Source organism: Sycon ciliatum, chromosome 9 (assembly GCF_964019385.1).
Source record: "Sycon ciliatum chromosome 9, ocSycCili1.1, whole genome shotgun sequence".
Taxonomy (NCBI): Eukaryota; Metazoa; Porifera; class Calcarea; order Leucosolenida; family Sycettidae; genus Sycon; species Sycon ciliatum.
The window spans coordinates 5,613,698-5,638,762 of NC_088651.1; the positions used below are offsets into that span (position 1 = coordinate 5,613,698).

Consider the following 25,065-nt stretch of genomic DNA (forward strand, 5'->3'; position numbering starts at 1 on the left):
CCATTTTCAGATCTGAACCAAATTGTCGTACATTGACATAAGTAGGAAGTCATACTCAACTGGTGTAAAAAGGTGCGACCGGAGAAATACAGTACAAGCATGTACTGCTACCAGGGAGTCGTAAAATACCGGTATTTTACGACTCCCTGACTGCTACAGAACACTTGCTGCTCCTACATCATTGGAGATGCTCTAGCTCCTTGTGTAGGGTGGCAAACTGCCATGATCCTGTAGAATTATAAAAACCGAAAAAGACAACTGACAGCCGCATTGAAGATAAATGAACACTTAAAAAAATACTCAATCTGTGGATACTTAAAAAATAAATAAAAACCTATGCTACATGTACTAAGAAAAGAGAGCAGAAAAGGAATAAAATGGCTGGAGTACAACTACAACCCCAGCCAGTGCAATGGCACTGCTCAACAAATTTAAAGACAACAGCAATTGAATTGGTAATTACATTATAGTACTAATTACACAGTCTTGTTCGGGTTTTCACGAGGTTCCGCCTAAATATTATGTTCGTTCATGCTCAAACTCAAAGCAATAGGACAGATATGCGAATGCATCAAATAAATGCTGAGTGGACGTTGCAGGAAATACTCTTGACATGCTGATCAGGCACGCCATGGACTAGTAGAATAATGATGAAGCAGTATAAAAATGGTCTTGTACAGTGGAACTTCACTGATAAACCTTCAGAGGGCGAGCGAATATCAGGCACTATGTAATGCCAGAGAGTGGCGCCAGCCTTTGCATAGCAACAGTGGCAAGATCTAGAGTGGGTGTGTAGGCGAGCTCAGTGGTGCGGGGTCCACGTCTATGTGTATTTTGTAAATAAGTGTGTTTGATTACTTTGATAATAGAACACGAGAAACATGCCACACGCTTCGACCGGGGTAACCCCATGCCAGCCGCATCCAATCTATGATACTAGAAACATGGCTGCTGAAATACTGAAAGCTCATGGACAAACATTTAGCCATGTATCCACTGAACAGCCATGCAGTAGCAGTTGTAGTATTAGGAGAAGCTCGACTATCTAACGGCGGATTTCAAACGCACCTGGACGGGACGCTCTGATTTCCGCAGGACCTTGGACACAGCAGTGGATACTGAACGAGCAGCTAAGCTTGCACGGCATTTAACCAAGCAACTAGTATCGTGTTCAGAATGAGTCTGGAAGAGGGGTAAGCAGCAGCATTTGGCCCTGGGCGAATTTTTCGTCAACCACCACACCACACCACACCACAACTGCATAACTGCACCACAACTGCTTGCTGATGGCGTGCTGTGGCAAAGTGTCGAGGTCGGCTGGAGAGCGCAGCTGTGGTGTGGTGGTTGAATAAAAAAAGACGGCGAGTCTGAGTCTATCTATCAATGACTATCATAGATCGATTCCATATACTTGGTGTGCTTTCTTCTCATGGTGTGATGGGCTCCTTCTCCACATCTGGTGGTGCACGATAACATGGACACTCGCAGCAGCACAGGAACTGCATTGGTTTGGGTAGCAAGGCATACACACTGGCAGGCATAGGTATGACAGGGCTGGTGCTGCGACGGTACTCCCAGAATGACGGGTCCCTGTGTGACATGCACATGCATGCATACACACATGCACACACCATGCACACATGAGAGCACATATGCATACACACACACACCAGCACACACACAGCAAATAGACAATGGTGACCTCTGGAAATAAGAACAGGCCATGCAATAAGAACACGGCAACAACACATGTTCTATGCTGTCCACTGCCTCTGTCTCTCTTGCCTGAAACTGGCCACCCACCCCACCCACACCCCCCGAAAAAGGAACATACTTTCAAAAGAGATGTCGGAAAGATGACCCAAATGTCTAAAGAGTTTGATGTGAATGATCATCAATGGTGTCATGGTGACGAGTCAGCAAAGTCGCCTAAGGGCACCAGTGTATACCCGTACAGTGTGAGTCAGCGGAACTGCTTAGGGACGCTATGTATGCAGCGTGATTCGCTAGTGCATCGCTATACCGCGACTTTGACAAAATATCTCAGCTGATGATGTTATTGCATAATCTCTATTGACAACACCCCCCCCCCCCCCCCCCCAGCATGGGCAAAGGTAGCCCATAGACAATTCTGACCATGGGGGCAAGAAGTGTTGAGACCTCCTGTTTCAATGAGCTCGACGCCGTGAGAGCAGTGATCATCTTCTCTCCGTCGTCGCCTTTGCCCGCCCAAGAATGCATTGATTTCCCCCCCCCCCCAAATTTGTGACGTACACCTGCGCGCAGGCAATACGAGTCTCATACGACTTACTCTGCATAGCGTTTTGCAGCATTCTGTTCCAGCATGGGGATACCACTGACAAAGAGGAGTAAGATGGAAATGACAACGGGACTCTCAACGGATGCCCAGTGCCAGCCTTCAAACGCCGAAGCACACATCATGAATATCCCCCACCATAGCGTGATCTCGCCTGAAAGGAGAATATGCACACACGCACATGCATATTCATGTGCGAGTACACAGGCACGCACACACACAGATACATGCACACATATATACACACACACATAAAGACACACATACACACACACACACATGCCCACACACAGACAAACACAAACACACACAAACACACACACACACACACACACACACACACACCAACACACTGTCTCTGTCTGTCACAAGATTAGAAAATACGCACATCTCCATGCGCACCGGCTGTACATAAAGACATTGCTAGAGGATGACGATGAGTTCTCTGTCTTTGTGTACGTTCTAGAGAAAGACTTTACAGACGTTCTACAGTGCAACTTTCCAACTGTACTCTGTAGCGCCACATTGCCAACAACACAGTTCTAGCCCATACCAGGTCAAAGCCTTACAAGGGATAGGAGAGTAACCAACAAGACCAAGTGTTGTAGCCCGTCAAACTTTATCATCATGTCAAGCCTGACTAAAGTTTCCACATCCGGCTATACTAATGTATGGAGAAACACAACCAGCTTAGGAAGTTTCACAAGTGCCAGGCCACCACTATGCCTGTGATACCAGGGTGGCAGATGCAGCGCCTAACGGCGAGGGTGAGGTGGTAACTCTCACAACCAAACTGCTACTCACCGAAATAGTTTGGATGCCGAGACCAAGACCAGAGTCCGGCGGTGCACGGTTTTCCCTTGTTGGCCGTGTTGTTGCGGAAGCTATTCTTTTGCTGGTCAGCGATGACCTCTGAGAGAAAACCGACAACGAACACTGCCAGTCCCACGTAATCTAGAGGCTGGAGGTCTTGTGAACCTAGCAAGACAAGGAGGACGACAAGTACGTCTTGTGAGTTGGCTCAGAGCTGCAGTGCTGCGTGGTAGGGCGGGCAGAATCCAGGCATAAAACGCACACACACACACACACACGCCCACCCACATACACTCTCACCAACCCCTCCCCCCCCCCCCCCCACACACACAGCGGCACATATGTAAATATGCATAAACATACGTCCCGCAGCAACAGCTGCGGCACCAGCAGCTGCAGCAACAGCAGCACCAGTAAAACAACAAGCTGATTGTTGCACAAAGAACACCAAACTCCAACAAATACAATCCTACCTTGATTAGTGCGAGGTGAGTTGACAATATACTTGGTCCGACTTATTAAAATGTGCGCTTCGCTTCAAAACTCAAGCCTATGTCCAAAGGAGCACCTGTACTAAAAAATCGACCAAGAGACGATAGATGGATAACTACTGTGTCGTTTCTTGGCCTGACCTTCTAGTTTCCATCTCTGCTGGTGTCTCAGGGCGCTTCTTCAAGTGCGTCAACCTGCAAAACGTCGACATTTTTTTCATCTTCTCCAAGCTACACTGCGCTTCCTTGATTTTTTCACTCCATAGGCACGATTTAGACGGTCGACTTCGCCTCCTCCTCGTGCAGTACGACTGCCAGCATGGTGGCTGTAGGTGTTTTCACCTGACGCTCCAACGAGACTTTCAAATGAGGCGAACAAGTAAACCACCACGCATAAAAAAATCACTTCTCATCACCGTGTGCCGTGCCGCGCGCGTAGAACTAGTACTACAACGTAGTACTGACTGAGAGTCATGACTGTCACACAGTCAGCTGCATCAGACCATGCGTGCTCTCCCCTGCCTGTTTCACGAATCCACTGGCCCCGGACTCGGAGACTGGCGATCTTGTGACGCATCGATACGCATCGATCGCGATCGCGGCTCCGAGGAGTCGGCGAGGACTCCGCACCATTCACGCACCGTATTCACCCTTTCTGCGCTTCAGTTTTCCAGCCAGGTTGTCGCCTGAAAGTCGACCTCAAGGGCGGTTGTTTACATCGATCAACTTCTCGACGATCTCTTCTGTGATCTTGATTCGTCGGCCGCCACATCGTGAACGAATGCGAGAGAGATCAGCACAAACTGGACGGAGCGATGCAGGTGCTTTCTGCACGAGTTTCTGGATGACGCGTTTGCTGAACTTACTTGATTCTTCCAAGGAAACAGCGACTGCAGCGATTTCAATCCGCCAGGAAGCACTCAAGAACGATCGCCCAGGAGTTCCTGGTACTCCGTGACAATTCCCCATCGCAGTGGGGTTTTGATTTCAGCACCAGGCCTTCTCTGTGTTGCGCAAGAAGCAACAGGAGTCCTCTGACGACAAAATTTGCACGCAAAATTCTCGAGTCGACTAGGATCCTGAGGCGCTGCCTCCTTTGGGGTTGGAGTCATTTCTTCTTCAACATCACAAATCGACAACTGAAGGATAGTGTTAGGTAGCTGGAAAGTTTGTTCCGTCCTGAGATTATTTGAATTTGTTTGGCTGACGTTCGAAGCGAAACGCACATTTTAATAAGTCGGACCAAGTACACAGGCAAGCCGGTACCAAATACCCAGATTGCCTGCAGTCAACATCATCAGAAAACATCACAGATGTACTGTCAGTGCTGCTCAATGAAGTCCAGTCGCTCGAGTTGACGCATCGCACCATTTCGCAGCGTGTTCGCAGGTCTTGTAGTGCTGCACAACGTCCGGCGCGTATTTGAGTGACTCGACTGGATTTCATTGAGCGGTGCTGTTCTTGTAAGATTAGTTTCTGGGCTTCTGACAGTGGGACAAAGGTGCACACAGAAGCCCAACACAAATAATCATATATACCCCCCCCCCCCACACACACACACGCATACCTGCAATATCCAAAACACGGATAGCTTGGCGGGATTGACACGCAAGTCATTGAATCGCCAGTCCTCGCCCGTCTTCAGAATACGGTAGAAGAGAAACAGCGAGAGGCGCAGGCCCCAAACGGTAACACAGATGGACACGAGAATCTGCCTGGCGTGATACGTCTGGATAAAAACAAGCAGCACGACAAAAAGCCGGTATCTTATGAGAATTGAGGTAACATATCTCAGTAACACCGTCAATTAAACGAGTGCTAATTGTCCACAATTGTTTTAATTTGTTTCCTGGGCTACAAAATACATTGAATGAATGATACATAGCAGTTTGTTGTATTGAGGAGTATATGTAGCACTGCTCGACACATCCTCCCAGCTGCGATCCGCAAAGTGTACCAACAGCCTGCGCCATGAAAAACTCAACATCCCCATGTCACGAGTAATCCAGTCCGTGCGCCAGGCCACTGAGTGGGCCGTTTTCATTTTCCTGGGTCCGATCCCGCGGGAAAAAGTCTGCACAAAACTGTGTTGCCAAGATGATGACGACAATGGCAGTTGGGGGAGAAATTTGGCAATTGTTTTGGCCTTTCTCGCGGCCTGTCTTCGCTCCTTTGCCTTTGCAGCAATGGAAGATGATGAGTTCAATGTTGTGCTTTGACGCCGAGTAGAAAATTTGAATCGCAAACGCCATCTTCGGCTTTATTTATGGAAGAAACTGCTCTCCACGATTTGCTGGTTTCGCCGACTGGCATCGAGAAGTAGACGAGCTGAGCTTTCCAAGAGCTGCGGACACCAAGCTCTCATGGCGGATCTTAGTAAGTACATATTGTTGTGTAGCGAGATGATAATGGTTTGAGCATTCCTGCCTGGAATAACCGATGGCACTAAGTGGAATCTCAAAATTGTTTTTTAGTATTTTTACGAGCAGCAGTGTTGCCTTGTTCAAAATAGCACAACAAGAAGAAAGAAGCATCCAAAGGAATACGATGTCATAAATAAATGTGTTTTCTTCCCGTTTAGTGTGCCTGTGCTTAGGATGGTACTGTTGAGGAATCCGAAAGTGCGAAATTTGTATGTCTTGACACTCTGTATATTGTAAAATTTGCATGACATTTTAGTGGGTATGGACTTGTAGTTGTATTCTCTTGAGATGTACCCTCGTTGCTGCTGCTGCATGGCTGCGGATGGACATGCTGGCCTTAATTGCCATCAAAGCTTCTCTTGGTGTCATTGTAATAATATTCTCTGTCGATATTATCGATTAAAACGAACCGAATGCTGTCTCGTTTCATGTACGCCGCTGACGCAGCTCCACTGCATTCATATTTTGGTGGCTGAACCAAGAGTCCATAGCCCCAAGAGCATGCAACTTTGCACGAGAGGTCTGAAGGGGCTTGCTGCCCACATTACGTAGCGACAAACTGGGGTACCGGCTGGGGCAGTGCGCAACGATCTGCTGCGGTTTTCAGATTGAAAGCGCGCTTTTTCTCATAAGAGCCTTAAGAAGGTTTGTGTGCATGGTGTATCGCATGCAGACACTGCCTCGAACCTGCTGCGTTTCTGTGTGTAACCGATCCACCAGGGGTTAATAATCCGGGTTACGTCCTCTTGGCAGAACTACCGGCAGTGATGCCCAGCCATGCCAACATTCTAAAGCGCGATGCATGATATCACTTCTGCGACGCGATGCGCGACGATGCGATTGAGAAATTTTTCTGCAAATTATTGCAGTGAGTGCTGCTTCACTGGAACCAAAATATGGTTCAAGTGAAGCAGCACCCACTGCAATTATACTAATAGGGACAACCAAATCCACTTCCATGAAGTTCAGTGTATCATCTGTATAACATTGGAAAAGTGTAGTATATAAAGAGCGGAGCACTTTTTCCATTGAATTACCTTCTGTGTTTCATGCATTATTCCTACTGTCGTTAAAATGCTGCCTTATCTTGTGCGATCTGTGTGTCTTCTCAGGTAGATCGTGCTCCAACGCGTCTTGGCATTGTGTGAGAACAGCACGAAGAGGACCTTGGGTATTAACGCGTCTTGGCATTGTGTGAGAACAGCACGAAGAGGACCTTGGGTATTGCAGCCTTTCCGCAGAAGGGGAATGACTCGCTTCTTTGTGCTAGTGTGCAAACATCCATGTGTTCTCCCAGTACTGCTGTTAGCTCAGCCAGAGGATTATCGCAGATCTGAGTGTGACAAGCGATCAGCTGTAATAGCTTTGTTGTGAATGCTTGCACTGCTGTCAACTATTATCTATTCTAGCTGTGCCTCGTAGCACTTCTTGCAAAAGACATCATTCTATGCTATTGTCATGTTCTTACTCCTTGGAACTGCTGAGACCGTTTCATAGTGGGAACACTTCATCTGTGCCTGTTTGTCCATAACTGTCTTACATGTGCTGCAATGCCGCCTATATTGGCTCGGCGTGCACTTTTGAGCTTGTCCGCTACGTTCCGTTTCATACACTTCTGTAGTAACGCAATGAAGATTCTCATTGACACTCCTTTACACAGCCAGCGTATGTGGATATTACTTTATTAGTCTGTAGGTGGCTGCAATTTGGGTTTTTGTCTTTTGCCGTTCACTATTTTACCAAAATATTCCAATATTCTGCATTTGTTGGATGTGTGCACTGGTGTCCAGACGAGCTGCTTGGCATAACTCGCAGACAGGAATGCATACACGCCCAGGGTGTAGCTGAGTGGCATTATTACACCGTCCTGATGTGTTCATTGTGAGTGCTACATGTTTCCAGCTGTCCTCCATATACATGTAAATAGCGAGAAAAACAGAGGTTAGAAAATTGGTCGTTATGGTGTTATTTGGTCTTGGACACCGGCGAGAGACCACATACTAAAAGACTAAGGCTTGTTCTTCTGGATGTTGTAGTGGGTGTTACTACGCGTGCCTGGAATACTTGACGGCACTAAGCTAAATTCCTGCGTAAAGAAAAATTCAAATTTCGACAGTCGGAGAAGACGTGATGCTGCATGGGACAGAAGCACCCCGCGAGAAAACGTTCGAAACTGAGGATAGAAGTTTGCCTTATCCGGCGATGGACGGCGTGTCAGGTCTGAACTCGAACGAAAAAGGGCCTTGTAAGGCCCACCTTGCAATGACTAGAAACTAACAATTCTCAAGAAATTGCTCAAAAAGTTCCAAGTCCACTGACTCTGGAAAATAAAAAACACGGATAGAGTGCGATATTTTGAATCTGGCGCACGGACTGTAATCTACACACACATACTGTTTGCATACCGTTACAGTCCATTCATCGGAAACTGTCCCGCTGGCTTTTGAAAGTCGGATTTGGGCCGAATTGAGGATCAAACACCCACTTTAAATCTCAAGAATCTGGGTTTTGGATCTGCTTCTCCATACATTTTGCCATGGCATACCTGTCCTAATTTTGTAAAACCTGGCTGAATTTCTATTTCCCTGTTCTTGGACTTTTCTGGCCTCAAATGTGGCCAGGAGCAATTGCACGGGTCACACAATGCAGGATGTACTGTTGTTTCCACGATATCTATAACTATGTGCGGGAGACACCACAAAGTTAGGGTGCCAGTTTCCAATGAATGGACTGTAGGCGTCGGCACCGCAGCTTAAAGTTACAGTGCAGAGTGTTTTAAAAGAGACGTTGCTCCAACCACAATGGTCGAAACAGCTGTCGAGAGGAACTATCAGTGTCAAAATTCCTTGCTGGTGAGTTTGAAGAAAAGAGAAGAGAAGTATCGTGTTGGTCGGCTTTGAGCGCCTGGTGGATAACGAATTTGAATACAGCAAGCGGATCACTATACACTCACCTGTGCCAATGCGAACGTGAGCCATGCCAGGATCACAAAATTTGAGCCGCCCACAAGATCGTTGAGCTTGTCAAACTTGAGCGTGGCGGCAATGATGAAGCATATCGTCTGAATGGCCACGATGATGATAGCACACAGGCCCAGGTAATCCGGGTCATTGGGCAGGACGACAATGCCCTCACTGGCCGTGACGTTACTCATTGTCTTCGTCTGTGTGATGGCTGTGATTTGGAGGACAAGACAAGAGACAAGTCACATCAGTCGCACCATCCAGGGACATCACAGGGCAGTGGGGAGTGATATGAATCTTGATGTGTGTGTGTGTGGGGGGGGGGGGGGTATCCAGGTGAAAATCGGACTTTTCGGCCAACAGGGTGCGTTTTAGCCCTCTTTTATTGCTTTTTTGGATGAAATGGGCGGACCATCCTGGACGAAATGAGGTACATGTACGACCATGGCATACCTGCCAAGTACCCAGATTTTTTCGGGAGTATCCCGCAATTTTGGATGAACTCCCGCGATCCCGAAATTCCTGTCGATTATCCCGAAAATTCACTGTACAAGAAACAAGCTTGATATTGTACTTGGAACACTTCAAATGACTTGTCACAGGCCAGTAATTGTCCTTATTGATCCCGGACCGCCATAGCCTGCAGTACCAGTGGATCTACTAGTGCTCCTTCCATGAGCAGTCTCTGAAAACCTCCGTTTTTGAGTATTGAACATGTGTAAGTGTGATCCGATGATCACCATCAATCATCTATTATCGAAATGTTCGTGCCATCAAAAGTTGAAAAAGGATTTTTAGGTAAAAAGATGACATATCCCGAAAAACCAAGGCAAATCCCGGGATTTCGCCATGACGATCCAGAAAAAGCACTCTCAGTACAGTCCGTATCGCCTATAAGGTTGGCGGCTATAGTAATATACCGGATATAGTGATCAATTTCTCTAATTCATTTTCATTTGCCATAACTAAGTATACACAGTTATCGCGTATAGTAATAATCGTCTATAGTAATATATCGCCTATAGTGATCAAATTCATATTTCAAAAGACGTTTATTACACTATTTTTGCATCGGTTATAGTGATTGATGTGAAATCAAGCGATGTCAGAGGAGAACAGGGTGTTACTTCTTCGTGAAGAACTTGTCCAGTGAGTGTTGTTTGGTGAGTTTTGCTTGTACAAGTTGCCAAAATATGCCTCCATCATGAGGAAATGCTGATTTTGTGTGTCAGGAGCTACAGCCAGCTACATGACATTGTACATGTATGTAGTGCGTATGTGCACGGCGCGCCGAGTCGTTTGACACCCCACTCGCATACATTGCATGCAGTATCGGTCATAGTAATATATCGCTTATAGTGATAAAATGCTCAAAATCAAACACCAACGCTATAGGCGATACTGACTGTACTTGGCAGGTATGCCATGGTCTTACCGTGTGACGCCCCAACCGTCATAATTATCTCAAGACGTATGTGCATGATGATTGCACTGCAGCATTTCAAGACTTAGTATTCCACCAGTGCATGTGATCATGGTGATGACCCTGGGGCCAGGGCAATCTTGTACATGTACTTGATCACTGGACTTCCTACATGGTAATTGATCTCAATGACATCAGAGTACTACTGACTGCCATGGTTCGGCCACGCTTGTTTTCTTTCTTCCAACAGGCTGAAGCCTTTACTTGACCATTATAACATGTCCTCAACTGAAGTACATGTATCGTACACCACTAATAATGACACTACAGTCATGTAATATAGCAAGAGTACTAGCACATACCTAGTACAATCATGTAATGGTTCATGTACTCTTGATTATAGTAGTACACGGTGCAGACTCAGACTCAGGCGCAACGGTGACGAAGTTGGAATTGATTGCCTATCGATTGATGCAGTTTTCAGTGTCAACTTTTCACCCTCACTGATGTACCCACAGCTAGCTGGTGACTTACTTGATTCACGACTACAGCACGACTATGCCCTCCAAACAAACAGCTCCGATTGTTAGTGGCTTCAAAGTTCATACACTACGCGCACAGTTTTCGGGAAAATTTCGATCCAAGAACCAATGCCAGTGCACTAGTGGGCCACTTTCACTTCACTCAAACGTGTAGTAACTGTTGTCGCCAAGCACACGAAAATAATACCATTCGTTAGGCGGCTCCCACGGTTTTTATACTGATCGACTGATGCCGTGATCTGGTGATGGTGCAATCGTGACAAGGTCACACACGGACACTAGTGCACTGACGATGCATTTCTCAACGATAAGAGCTGTGACTAGTGGACGAACAAACTGTTACTTTCTTCGAGAAAGACTGAGAATCAATGAAATTTTCTGGCTGGAAGGTGATGATGCCTGATGTTTGACGTTTGAACTCACGTTTGAAGTCACGGATCGCGCAGTCACGTGGCGCAAGAAGCAATCACCACGTGAGTGACGTCACCGTGACGCAATGGTCAAGTGTTGGGTGAAAACGCTTGGTTTTTGGGAAACACCTCTGCATGAAAAGCTATTCCGGCTTGGTTCGATCATGTTTTCCTGAATCGCCCGGCTCCGCCGCGGCTGTGAACGTTTTCACCAAAGTCAGTCAGTTTTGGTTGTGTAAACAGTTTTGTGAAGATGAACAAGACGCGTGCTTGAATCAGGGAGTCGTACACACCCTTCATACGCCTCCCTGGCTTGAAGGAAAGAAAAGAAATCGTCCAGGACTTGCTGTTGTCTTTCCTCACTGCTGTCGTGTAAGCGTTAGCTGCAACGTCTAAGCACAACAAAATGGACGGCGCAACTGTGGCCGAGTTCCTGGAGACGTATCGGGGACGGGATAAAATCTACCGACTGATTTCGTATTTCTCTCAATTCGTGGCGAGTGGCCTGGATAAATTAGGGCACACCCAGTCGGCATCGAGACTGGAATCGCTGGGCTCAGCGCTGTCGGCATGTCGAGTGGTTCTGCGTCTTGGCGACGACTTGGCTATGTGGCAAGTGACCAAGGCCTACGGTCTTGGCTCGCAGGTGAGAAGTAGCAAAAAAGAAATTTAAAAAAAAGAACTGCGTGACCATGCACATATCATCAGCACCACCACCTGAACACTCACTCTAGATCAGGAAAGTTGCCTGTTGGGCTGCAAGGTAAATTATAGGGAGGTTTCGCTCTACGTAATTATGAAAATAACGTAGGAATATGTGAAAATCCGCGCTGTTGGGTTTCACTCCACGTGATTTCTCCAAGATCTGAAGCATGCCTTGTTAGCATACCCGCCAAGTACTGAGAGTGATTTTTCTGGATCGCCAGAGCAAAATCCTGGGATTTGCCTTGGTTTTTCAGGATATGTCATATTTTTTCCAAAATTCCTTTTCAACTTTTTTTATACGATGGCACCAACATTTTGTGATCATAGATGATGGTGATGATCACATTTTACGAATGTTGAAGACTCAAAACAGAAGTTTTTCAGGGACTGTTCATGGAAGGAGTACTAGTAGATCCATCGTTACTACAGCTATGGCAGTACAGAATCAATAAGGACAACTAGACACAGTCACTTGACTTGCTCCAAGTACGATATCAAGACTTGTTTCTTGCACAGTGATTTTCGGGATAGTCGACAGGAATTTCGGAATCGCGGGAGTTCATCCAAAAATGCGAGATGCTTGGCTGGTATGCTTGTTACCTTGGAAATGCGTCGGTTGCATGCGCCCACCACATGCACCACACACGTACTGTGCATGCACACGTTCTAGTACGCTAGTTTTCCACGTGCTGTGGACTTTGAACTTCGCACGGCTTGAACTTTGCCATGGATAAATCCGGAAACTGCGAACCGTATTTCAAAAAATCCTACGGAGGACGGAACATAGAAAAGCGCTTTCCTAGGGAACTCCGTAGAGAGATTTACGTATGAAAGTTGCTTTGGCTCCCCGGGTTGTACGCCATACGGATTTTCAATTTTTCATACGTAACTATGTAGACCTAAACCTCCCTATTACTGGTGAATTTGCCATCGGGTTGACAAGCCTTCAAGTGTAGCAACATGAATATGACTGTCAGAGCGCATATACATGTTGTTGAAAAAACATGTCAACATGTCTCTCTCTCCCTCCCTCCGTCCCTCCCTCTCCTCTCTCTCTCTCTCTCTCTCTCTCTCTCTCTCTCTCTCTCTCTCTCTCTCTCTCTCTCTCTCTCTCTCTCTCTCCCTCGCTCCTGGCTTTAGGTGGGTCATCCTGTACTACGAATGCTAGGCATTGTGCAGAACGTGTTTGATCAGCTTTACTACCCACTGGAGCACATAGCGTGGGCATGCGATGTGGGGGTTCTCAAGCGCCCGTCTGCGTTCTGGTGGGTGGCGAGCATTGCGGCGTGGGCAGGCTCACTGCTCACGTCGCTCATTACCAAGCTGGTCAAGCTCACTCAGCTCAATCTGGCCATTGCACGCGAACGGTAAGTGGTTTCACTTCGGACTACTGTTTGGTGTCGAGATGTCTTTTCAGCACCGTCGTTGAGCAGCCTTTGAAAGAATAGACCGTTTTCAGAGATTGCAAGTAGCCCTGTTCTTCGCTGCATCGCTGGTCTATACTTTTTGAAACGCACTATAGAGGACCTAGTGTTGTTCTGCTCAGTGAAATCTGCTCAAGCCAGTGAATGCATGTCAGGCTGGGCACTACGCAGCCCTAGACCGGTGAACACTGGGAAGTGAACCGGTGCTGGGCACACCTCCCGCTCACACGATTGGATTTCATTGAGCAGTGCTGCACATGTGCGGGTTTGTTAGCGGCCGTCGTGAGTTCCCCGGCTTTGGGAACGGGCACGATAATTTACTCTTTTTTTTTTACTGCACCATGTGCTGGTATTGGGCCTGGCCAGAAAATTTGGATTTTTATTATTTTTGGAAGGATTTGTAGCCAAGAGACCGTTTTCGAGTAGTGGTGTAGAACTATGTGAAACTTGAAGTGGCTACAGTGGAGTCTGCACACCCTTTGGAACATGTGCTGGTAGACCATAGTTTATTTTAGTTTATTTTTTAAATATTTTTTTATAGTACTGTTACTGTAAGTGAACAAGCGTTTCGGAGACAGTAGTTTTAATATAGCTACAAAGACAACTAATCGCATAGTAAGCATTATGTCGACATGTATATGTAAAATATGTAAAATGTTGTACGATTATCGCAAGGCACACAGCGAAAGGGAAAGCGAGGATTCGTTCAGAACTGTTTTCGTGTTACAGTCATCAGTGAATCCACGTAACAATCCATTGTTACGTGGATTCACTGATGACTGTAACAAGAAAACAGTTCTGAACGAATCCTCGCTTTCCCTTTCGTTGTGTGCCTTGCGATAATCGTACAACATTTTACATATACATGTAACTGTAAGTCTACAAATTTTTGTCGCATTTAATTTTCGGCCTCCCAGGGCTAAAACACATTTCGGCCGCATTAAAATTTCAGCCTGTACTGCTGCCGCCTGTATACACTGTCACATTGAACCCTGGAAAAGAACATTTCGGCCGCAGCAAATTTTAGGCCAAAATTTCCCAGGCCGAAAATAGCCGATAATAAATATGCGAAGTTAAACTCGGATGGTGAGCCAATTTAATTATGGTGAAAACGGAAGACAAAATGTTACGAGTTACTTCGAGTATGACTAACTGTCCACCAACGTAACCCGATCATATACAGTCAGCCAGTGCGACAAAATGGCACAAAACTGACAAGGAGTACTGGGACATATCATTATATGACTGTATATGATCTGGTGACGTTTGTGGACAGTTCGTCATAACTCGTAACATTTTGTCCTCCTTTTTCACAGTAAATATGCACTGAATATTTGTTGACTTTAACCGTATATGATTGAGAAACAGAGGGTACCAGGTTCAAGTCCTGCTTGGAAGCGGAAGGATTTTTTCCAGCCGTGCTGCGACCCACAGTTAATTGGGAACTCGTGGCCTGGCACGAGGAAAACATGGATGCAGTGAATGGGATTTTCGGTCTTTGACCACTTGCTGGTGAGCTGATCTACTCACCTCCCACCGCTTTAGGAGCTGCATCTGCGCCTTGATCCTTGAAGGGTGGTGGCGTTCCTACGGATGCGGAAAACCCGGCTTCCAGCCGAGTCTCACGCGAACCGTGAAATTTTAATTTTAACCGTATGGATTGAAAGGCAAATACAGGTATCAAAGTACCAGAAAGAAGTGGCAAATTTCCCATGTAGAGTGGTTTCGCATCTGTCACATGATCATACAGGACAGCCATGTTGGTTCCAACTTCCAACTCCACTAAACCCTTGCATCTATGGGTCACATGATGTCGGCCATGTTGGTTCCACTGTCCACATGCCATGATCACTTTCTACACAAAATTTAGTCACATGACGATGTGAAACCACTCTATTGGTATGGCTGAATATGTACATCAACTTTTTTATAATATCCACTAACACCACCAGTTACTTTACAATCAGCTCATGCGATAACATTGCACGGCACTGACCAATGGTACTGACGTTCTACACCTAACTGGCAATCAGCTTGAGCAGATCTCTCTTCGGTCCTCTTTTCTTCTTAGGCCACACTTTGTTTTTCCTATGTTTCTCGTCATCGCCCGCGTAGGTTTTCAGAATTTTCGGAAGAAAAAAAAAGTTCATACTACGTACATGTATGTGTGCTGCACATGCTGCAGCAGCTAGATGCGTCAATCAAAATCATAAACGTTTGCACCACACAGCAGCAAAGGAGCGCTCCCCGTCCGTTCTCTGCGATGAAGGCTGCCATGACGAAGCTTTCAGTCGTTCACTGCCTGAGCCTCGCGGGTCCAAGGAATACCGTAAGTTGGACGAGTTCTGTGGCAACTGGCGTCTGTGGGATGATGTCGTGGGCAGAAAATCCAAGCAACAGACGCATGGCGAGGAAAAGATGAGCAGCGTGGGGACAAGAGTTTGATAAGCGGACACAAGAACGTTGAAGTAACAAAACCAAAAATGACGAGTGGGAAAGCGTTTGTTGATGCGATAGCAGATAAATATATGTTCTCTTCGCCATCTCGTATTCATCAAACTAATTACTTTATACTCTCATAGTTGCAGTTTGCCTGATATTCGAGGGCTGATGTGATAGTGTAGTGCAATCATGTATGGGACATGTACATGGCAGTGTCTTGTATGAATCACGCATATGCATATAATAGTAACATGTAAAATGTATACAGTTTTCAGTAGAAATTGTTCTTGTTTTTTCCTTGGCTTTTGTTTTTTTTCCGCCCGCCCGCATACCTTTTGTTAAAATTTGCCGACGAGAAACATAGAAAAAACAAAGTGTGGCCTTATAAACTATTTAAAAAAAAGTAGTGGATTCACGACCTATGTCATCATCATGGTAAGCTCTGTAGAAGCTCTTTGACTGTCCTGGTTTCATCCCCTGTCCTGGTTTCATCCCCTGTCCAGGACTGCTACCCTGCCATCTTCAACATCCGCCGCGTCGTCTGCACATCCTATTGCAAGCAGCGACGACGAGGATGATGACGAGGACGAGGAGGAAGACGGCGGAACAGCTGCAGCAGCAGCGTCGGTGACCTACTCGGCGCGGCAGCCTCAGGGCAAAGTCCGCTTTGACACGGTGCCAGCGAGCACACTCCGCGCACGCGGTCACAGCTCCGAGTATGCGTCGCTGCATCGGCGAAACACGCCGCGCCCCACCACCACCCCCCAGCAGCCATCCCTTAAGACGCAGCGTCGTCATCTTCTCCTCGAGCTGGTGCAGCACTTGGCCGATTTCGGCAATGCCGTTCACTGGATGCCGCCGGGATTCCTGTGGGGCGGCAAGCTGTCGCAGTTAGCCGTGGGTTTTAACGGCGTGTTGTCCTCTCTCATTGGTCTATATCTGATGTTGGCACGGTACCACCAGCAGTTACGCAATCGCAATGCCAATTAAGCATAGCATTGCTGGAAGAGGTCTGTGCCCGCCCGCCCGGCCCAGCTGGATAGTGTACTGGTCGATGCAGTTTCCCCGGTTGTGGGTGTGGGCCACGTCCTGTGTTCGACTGGGAAAGCACGGGGAAATGATGACAACCACGGATGCGATGATCTGATTGCAATGTCAACATCGTCGCCGGTTGCAAGCTTGTTGTGTCTGCACTGCAGGTTGGTGAGTTTCTTTCGCAACCTGTGCAGCTGCCCAGGACAACCATGCCGTGGTTTTGTATGCAGCCTGCCCTGACCCCTCAGTTTGTGTTTGTGCACTACCGGTAGGTTTCTCTCTTTTCTTTTTACAAAGACCACTTTTAAATGCCAAACTTGAGCTGCAGCTAGGGTTTCTCTCATGTGGTATACTCACCACCTGCAGCATACTGTAACCATGCGGCACCACGGTCTTGTCCAGATTGCCCTGAGCCGTCACTCCGCATGGCGATGTGCTGTGCACTTCGCCCTGGATGATCTCTGTTCCCTTCCCCGGCCGTGTTGCTATGGCGACGGCGCTGATCCCTCCACGATGCTCCCCTTAGTTCTTGATATCACTAGTATTGAATAGGTAAAGCTGGCTTCCTCCCCAGACCCCCGGCCCTGAGCCCCAGTGTGAGGCGGGCAACTTTTTTTATCCAACTCCATAGCTTATTCCAGATCCGGCATGGACACTTTGATCCATCTCCTTTGCGTTCCCATCCTTTTCAACGGGAATCGGATGGTGCCTGGTTCTTCTTTACCGCCCGTTCCTTGCTCTGCGGCAAATTTTCGCGTTATCTTTCTTCCCCGCGCGTCTCTTTGTTTTTCATTTTGTGCTGGCGCAAACTATGCCTCTTGAACCACTCACGGGCTAACCGTGTAGTTGGTATAGACTAGAATCAGCAACAATCTGACTCACCATCTAATTTCCTTGACAGTAGTTATAAGAAAAGTGTTTGCTCCCACACTAGTGCTGGAGCTCACGCTTTTCTCGTCAACCTGACTTCTTGACGAGAGCGAGTTCCAGTGTGTGGGAGCAAAATAACTCGATCCTTGTCAAATTATCGCCACTACTTCGTCTTGATAGTAGTTCTCCTTTTCCTCTCTTCTTGATCGTGGAATAGTTTGATTGTAGCCCGGCATTGCTGTCAATTGCTTATATTTTGTTTAGCCCTTCAGAGATCCTGGGCTCGTTCTTGCTTGAGAGGTCATCATTTTTTTAGCTTTCAAATTTAATTTACATCCCAATGGCAATGGTTTCGGTGCTTGTGTTTCCCAGTGGCTGCCGTACATGTATATGGGTTGATAAGTTCACGCGACGTGCAAATCGACGGTTGTACATGTATGTATGCATGCGCGCATGGGCATAACACTTTGCAGATCCTGCAACCGTTACTGTAGTGTAGTGTACATGCATGCATCCACAGGGGCGAGCTGCCTGCATGTAGCAAAGGTACTATAAAGCGGCATGGTATTTTTTCTCTTTATTGGGCAAGGCATGAACGGTTACGTGGCTACTCGCAGTTTTGAGTCCACGTTCAAAGCAAGGTGCTGGGCAGCTGGATGCCTTTCGGAAGTTTCCATCCAAGCAATGTACTGTGCTCACACAGTGTAGACCGTCTCTTGAATGAAACCCTCACTCTAGATGTCCGGAGGCAGTGAAACCCTCTCTTACACTCTAGAATACTCGCACACGGTCTCTCCCCAGGCGCGTGCCCCGCATGGGTTCCTGGGTGCCCGGAACCCCCTTTTTTCGCTCAAAAAGGCAGGATTTTGCCTCATTTTATGAAACATTCCCCGGGACCCCCTTGAAGGGCACCGGCGCACACGGTCTCTCCCCTCCCTCCCTACTATACTCAGACTACAGTACCGAGTACTCTCTGCTTCTCACCCTAAACACTGGTACAGTGGCTGCAAGAGTATTATAACCCGCTTTGGGGGTTATGAACGTATGAACTCTTGGTGGTAGATCTACCTGGTTATACCGGTTAGTTGGTTGTAGATTTTTCACCCCCCCCGGCTGTATTTTTATCTTGTTTAAAAAAATATATTAAATTTTTTCTCTTCTTTGGATCATGCCATTCATGGTTAGCATGCATCATGCTACAGTACAGACAGGAGCACATAACCAGCCAGGCCAGGTTCTGACTCTCTTGCCAGTCTTGGGGAGTTTTAGACTTCTCCTGACGTCAGTCGTGTGTTCTGTGATCGCTCCTGGAAAGTCACAGTGGAAACTCCCCTACTCAGTGTAGATTGGCTAGAATAAAGAGGGTCAGAACCAGGGAGTTGTACAGTATGTGCTACTCCCTGATCAGAACCGGGCCTAAAAGGGTAAGACCCATCCATATCCATGCGGTTCAGATGGTCTCAACAGACCGCGGGGCTCTACCAACCAGGGAGTCGACTCCCTGCTACCAACCTGCAACCGTGGTGGATGGTGGTAGAAGGTCACGGTTTCCGAACACGGTGTCCTCCATGATCCACCTTGTTACATGTTGTCAACATACAATCGTCATGTTTGAACAACAACAATAACAACAAGGACTTAGGTTTATCTAGTACTGTAGTAGTACACACAACAATGCTACTCTTCAGTCCTGTGGACTGACTGTCTGTGGTAGCGCTAGCTGTCTACATGATGTAGAGTCTCCGATCTCCACGCAGAGGTATGCCAAACTGGTTTCATGATTTTGATGCCTAGCGCTAGCGCCGGCTGTGACAGTATGACTCTGATGCTACGGTCTACACTCACAGCGCTAGCGCCGACCTTACGCACAGATAAGACACCTGGTAAGTGGTAGACACGTCCTCCTTGCCTGAGAGTGAGCTGTCATCGATCAGCAGGGAGTCCTTGCTTGACGCCCTGGTAATCAGCAATAAAATAATTCATTGTCCGCTGGATCATGGATGCAAGACTGCTTTATACTAGAAAAGCCTCTTTGGTTGAGTCTAGCAGTCCCAGTGTGCTGAATTCAGGCTAAAGCCATAGAGCTGCTTGTAGATGGCATGCTGGAACCGAAGAGGGCACTGGAGTGACCATCTTGCACAGAATAGTGCCGATTGTCGACCAGATTTCCCCTGTGCGCTGCCAGTGCAACTAGTGGTGATGCCTGAGTGATGGCCAGACGCTGCGCCCGATCGATTGTGTGCACAGATTTGTGACTTCTGCGTGCAGTGCATGTTCGTACCTCCAAGCCTGCCAGCACCGACATTAGCACTGCAACTAAACTGATACTTACTGTACGAGTACAAGTGGCAAGAACTGGAGCGGAGCACGAACGCTAGCAGCAGTATTACTCCCGAGAGCTTGACACTGTCACCGTCAGTCGGCTGCGATCATTTTGGTTGTTTCTTGACCGGCCTTGGTCCTGGAGAAGCTCGATATTTTCTCCGTGCCTCCTACTAGTATGTAGCAGCGAGATTCATTCTTGCTCTCGCAAGATAGCTGCAAAAACCAGCCCAAGCTCGTGTTTTGTTGCGTATTTTGCTCCACGTGTTTGTCCAAGCTGGCTCATACTCAGTCATAGCGTGTGCGAGCAGTTCACGCACTCCAGCCGCGCAGCTGACGAGCAGAAATGGCGGGGAGACGGACAGGAGGCGGCAGCAGCGCCAGTGGCGGTGGGAATCAGACCCGTGCGCTGCGTGTCCTTTCGACTTCCTCTGGCCCGCATCATCATGATCATCATGATGACTGCAGCTGCAGGTGGAGGGGCGCGATGTTACCTAGCATTGTACTGCTTGTGTTGCTGGCAACGACGTCCACTAGTCGTGCGTTTGATACTCGCGTTCATTCTTTGGCATGCTATTGTGATGCCAATGATGAATGTGTGCGTAACAATTTCACCTGCACCGTTGACGCGGAGTTTCGACACCCAGACCTAGACCACTGGGAAGGTGGCTGCGTGGCGTTTCGCCAACTGAGGCCGGACGGCACGGCGCCGTTGCGGCACAACTGCTTTGACGGGATTAGCACGTTGCACTGCGCTACACTGAAGGACATCACATCGTTCTGCTGTGGGCTGAGCGACGGGCCCTACTGCAACCGGAACGTGAGCATACCGGAGCCTGTTCGTCGTGCTACGACGTCACCACCGCCGGTATCCACGGTGACGACGCGTGTCGAGGTGCACCACAACAACCAGGACATCATCATACCGCTGTGCGTGCTGCTGTTCCTCTGCCTGGCCTGCATCGCCGTCTATCTGCTGGTGCGCTTCAAGCGTACGGGCAAGTGCCTCCCGTTGGCACTGGCCGGCGCGAACGGAAAACGCGGCGGCGCAAGCACAGCGGGTAACGCGCATGGGTATAGTGGTGGTGACAGTGGAAATGACTCTGAGATGTCCGACATGTCCGAGTACGTGGTGTCGCGTCAGGTGGCGCAGCCCAAGGGTTTTCTGCCGCGGCCGCAGCAGCAGGGCGGCGCCGAGTCCGTGTCCGTGTCCGGCGGCTCGTCGTGGACGTCGGGCAGCGGGCACAGCTGCACGGCCTACTTCGGGCACCGCACCCTGGCGCTGCAGATCGAGCTGCGCGAGTGCATTGGCAAGGGACGCTACGGCGAGGTGCACTCGGGCGTCTGGCAGGGCGAGGACGTGGCGGTCAAGAAGTTCTACGCTCGCGACGAGCACTCCTGGGTGCAGGAGTCGCAGATCTACAACTCGCGCATGCTGAACCACGAGAACATCCTGTCCTACTACGGCTCCGACATGCTCTCCAAGGACGATCGCACCGAGCTGTGGCTGATCACGCAGTTCCATCCGCTCGGCTCGCTCTACGACTACCTGCTTCACAACGACCTGGACGTTGATACAACTCTGAACTTTGTCTACTCGATGGCCAGCGGTCTGAACCACCTGCACGCCGAGATCCGCGGCACCTCGGGCAAGTACAGCATCGCGCACCGTGACCTCAAGGCCAAGAACATTCTGGTGAAGAATGACCGCACTTGCTGCATCGCCGACCTGGGCCTCGCCGTCATGCACGACCCGGAGTCGAGCGAGCCGCCGGACGTGCCCACGCACAAGGTGGGCACCAAGCGCTACATGAGTCCGGAGATGCTCACCGAGAAGATGAACGTGTTCAAGTTCCACGCGTTCCGTTGCGCCGATATGTACAGCCTAGGTCTAGTGCTGTGGGAGACCGTGCGGCGCTGCAAGATCAACGACTTTGCCTTCGAGTACAGCATTCCGTACTTCGACAAGCTGCCCAACGATCCAGACTTCCACGAGGTCCGCACGCTGATCGTGGACGAGAAGTACCGGCCGCCGTTGCCGCACCACATCAAGGCCGACCGACGCACAGTACCGCTAGTGCGCATCATGGCCGACTGCTGGCGCATGAACCCGGAGGCCAGGTGCACCGCCCTGCGCATCAAGAAGACGCTGTACTTCATCCGCAAGAGCCGCGCCACCGGTGATCCCCTACCGGCCGTGCAGGAGAACGAGGTGTTTGTGCAACCACAGGCCGTGGCGCTACCACTGGCCCCGGGAAATCCTGGTGGCGGCGGCGGCGGGCCACATTGCATCGACAGCCAGACGTACTCTGCGTGTGGGCCCGACGCCGATACCATGCCCACGCTGAACGTGGACGTGGGCGAGTACCCGGAGGAGCGCTCCGACTCGCTCTTCTTGCCGGCGGCCAGTATTCACGCGGCCCCGTCGAACAGCACCACGCTGCAGAATCAAGCGCGGCCGGTCATCAGCAGCCAGCAGGGTACTAGTGGTGCACAGCTCGGCGGCACGTCAGCTCTGACCACCAGCGGTGGTGGTCATGGCTCGGACATTGTCGACGAGATTTCCAGCGCATCCTCACTGCTTGCCGGCGGGTACAGTCAGTCTTCAGTCGGCGCCGTCTCCATCACGAGTGACCGGGTTGTTGGCAAGCGACAAGATTCGCAGCCGCCGATGCCGGCACATTCCAGTGCTGGCGTGGCAGGTGGTTGGCCATCGAGGCCAGCGGAGGACTCCATGTCCGCCGGCAGTGTTGGCGCTGGCGGCGGACGAGCGCCCCCAGCGAGGGCGGCGCCCTCAACACCCGCCATGCTCGTGATGGAACAATCGACTGGCACAGCCACTAGCAGCGGTCATCATGTATGCTTAGAGTCATCCTGCTAGCAATGGATGAGCAGGTACTGCTGTGGACACGGAAATCCGGTTGGAGCTCAAGCGGCCCAGGGCACTGGCCATGCAGCCGTGAGTACGCATACGATCAACAAGTGCACTGCGTGCAACGTTCAGTACGCACTGCGGGCGCCGGCCGCGGTCAATCGACTTGATTTTTGCGTCCACAATAGTACGGATGGGTTGCATTTAGTGCTGCTAGTACAGCCCTTCACAAGACCTATACTATGAATATCTTGATCCACCTCGAAATCCTATCCTATCCCTGCAATGATTTACTGCAGAGTCTATTTCTATTGTTCACCGGCTATGCCATTTCCCGTCCGCAAGCATTCCTTTCTCCCCGTATGAAGTAGACCATGGATTACCGTCTACAAAGGCCATTTCTTCTCCTTCTCCTCCCGGCTGTCGTGAATTTGTCGCGGTATTTGTGCAACTCTTGTTGCACCTCTGTACTATCACTACATCTCGAGATTTCCATTGAGAATTTCCTGGACGTTGATGGCAGTGATTTAAGAAATCGCCATAGTAACATGTGACAGTTATGGCGGCTCCAGTCTACGCTGCTGCTTCGCTTTCTAGTGCGAGATTGTTTATATTCCTATTGTCGACAGGTTTCATATAGTTTACCAAGGTTTTTTTTTGATTTTCTAGAATGATATTTCAACGACTTCTGAAAGATTTTATGATGCAAAATCGCCGCAAATATTCCAAGTTGACGCCGAGGCTATGGCAATCCTGTATGACGCATGCTTTGCCGTGTAACCTTGATTTCAGTAGCATTGTTTAAAAAGAAACCGTTCACCTTATTCCTTTGATTGGCGACTCCTGTCCTTGGAGGTCCAGTGAGGGTCCTAACTAAACTTTTTTCGTTTCGTGAAAATTATCGATAATGCCGGATAGCCCCTAACAGTGTTTGTTTTACTTCCATGGAGGGCCGGCTGGTCATTGACATACGTTACCCTTTCCAACGGCCATAAGAGAGTTGGAAAGCACATGGTCTTTGTGCGTAGCCATGACAATCATGGTGGTACAGTGGGAGTCTGCGCAAAGCAGACACACCCCAACGGGGTCGTCACTTCGCAGGCGCCATTGCCAACCACTGGCTATGCAACTCCATTGTTGTTTGCTGTGTTGTACGGGCGGACCCCTAAGACATGTTCGTTACTTCAGGATCTAGGAGTCGACTGTATGTGAAGAGAAATCTCGAAATGTCGACAATAGTGTCATTTTACTGTTACATGTACAATCATAATTATAGATCTCTACATTGCACTACTGTCTGCCATGGTCCATGGTTTCCTAAGTCCTAGTACTAGCAAGAGTATTATAACCCCCCTAGGGTTATACTCTTTCTAGTAGATACATATAGTACAATGTACATGTCAAGATTGAATACCGGTAAGTAGGCATTATGCGGATAATGCCGGCAGAAAAATTGGCAGAATTCGGTACTTTTTCTGATAAGTTTCATGCATGTTTGGTATGTGGATAAAGAAATGGAGCAGAATTCGAGGAATTGCCCGCCATAAGGTTTGTATGGTTCTGCCAATTTCACTGCGGCTTTTCGAGCATTATCCGCCAATGCCTACGGGTAATCTTTATTTCAACAGCACGTGCACGTGTGACCATGCTTGACTGCATACATGCGTCCGCATAATGCGCATTATAAACATGCAGTCTGTTGCAGAGGGCTAGCGCTATGTATCAGATTCAGAGCTGAACAATGCATGATGTTGGACAATGCTTGATACAGTGATACTGATAGATACAGTCATGATATTGTAACCCAATACTACAGTGCTGGCAACTGAAATCCGACCCCCTGGGCGGCACGGCGCGCCGCCAAGGGGGTCGGATTTCAGTTGCCAGCACTGTAGTTCAAAACTAGTATTAGATAAACCTTGCTATAGTTCACGCATATTGTTAGATTGACAGCATGAAACAAGGTGGAGGACACTGGGTTCGAAAACAGTGACCTTACTACAACCTTCCACG

At 48.6% G+C, this 25,065-nt stretch overlaps 3 protein-coding genes and 1 long non-coding RNA gene across 5 annotated transcripts; 3 read left to right on the plus strand and 1 right to left on the minus strand.

Annotated features, from left to right (window-relative positions):
- Positions 1-587: 587 nt before the first annotated feature.
- On the minus strand, positions 588-11,332 carry LOC135825389 (uncharacterized). Of its 2 annotated transcripts, none has more exons than XM_065338126.1 (8): positions 10,965-11,332; positions 8,998-9,218; positions 5,189-5,350; positions 4,869-4,903; positions 3,604-3,632; positions 3,122-3,295; positions 2,312-2,471; positions 588-1,590 (listed from the first exon to the last, which is right to left on the minus strand). In XM_065338126.1, the coding sequence occupies exons 2-8, from the start codon at positions 9,196-9,198 to the stop codon at positions 1,428-1,430; spliced, it is 924 nt and encodes a 307-aa protein (XP_065194198.1). In that variant the 5' UTR covers positions 9,199-9,218; positions 10,965-11,332; the 3' UTR covers positions 588-1,427. The 2 variants fall into 2 exon arrangements, with proteins under 2 accessions (XP_065194198.1, XP_065194197.1); XM_065338125.1 differs by lacking the exon at positions 10,965-11,332 and adding an exon at positions 10,793-10,936.
- LOC135825390 (uncharacterized) lies at positions 5,725-7,699 on the plus strand. Its single transcript, XR_010555072.1, has 2 exons — positions 5,725-5,997; positions 7,157-7,699. It is a non-coding gene; the product is annotated as an uncharacterized LOC135825390 (long non-coding RNA).
- Positions 11,333-11,623: 291 nt separating the features above from the next.
- LOC135824465 (peroxisomal membrane protein 11C-like) lies at positions 11,624-18,205 on the plus strand. The gene is made up of 3 exons (XM_065337201.1): positions 11,624-12,028; positions 13,228-13,454; positions 16,457-18,205. Exons 1-3 carry the CDS (start codon positions 11,789-11,791, stop codon positions 16,941-16,943), a joined length of 954 nt encoding a protein of 317 aa, XP_065193273.1. The 5' UTR covers positions 11,624-11,788; the 3' UTR covers positions 16,944-18,205.
- Positions 18,206-19,830: 1,625 nt separating this feature from the next.
- On the plus strand, positions 19,831-23,969 carry LOC135824474 (serine/threonine-protein kinase receptor R3-like). The gene has a single exon (XM_065337209.1). It carries the CDS (start codon positions 20,527-20,529, stop codon positions 23,059-23,061), a length of 2,535 nt encoding a protein of 844 aa, XP_065193281.1. The 5' UTR covers positions 19,831-20,526; the 3' UTR covers positions 23,062-23,969.
- The last annotated feature ends 1,096 nt before the right edge of the window (positions 23,970-25,065 follow it).

Bases quoted from the DNA above. Each gene is read 5' to 3' on its own strand.
- LOC135824465 (XM_065337201.1), top strand. From the start codon at position 11,789: ATGGACGGCGCAACTGTGGCCGAGTTCCTGGAGACGTATCGGGGACGG. The intron at 12,029-13,227 runs GTGAGAAGTAGC...TCCTGGCTTTAG, and splicing joins CCTACGGTCTTGGCTCGCAG to GTGGGTCATCCTGTACTACG. The intron at 13,455-16,456 runs GTAAGTGGTTTC...TCCCCTGTCCAG, and splicing joins CTGGCCATTGCACGCGAACG to GACTGCTACCCTGCCATCTT.
- LOC135825389 (XM_065338125.1), bottom strand. From the start codon at position 10,817: ATGAACCATTACATGATTGTACTAG. The intron at 3,633-4,868 runs CTTGGTCCGACT...TCGGACCAAGTA, and splicing joins GGTACCGGCTTGCCTGTGTA to TATTGTCAACTCACCTCGCA. The intron at 2,472-3,121 runs GTGAGTAGCAGT...TTCTCCTTTCAG, and splicing joins TCGGCATCCAAACTATTTCG to GCGAGATCACGCTATGGTGG.
- LOC135824474 (XM_065337209.1), top strand. From the start codon at position 20,527: ATGGCGGGGAGACGGACAGGAGGCGGCAGCAGCGCCAGTGGCGGTGGG.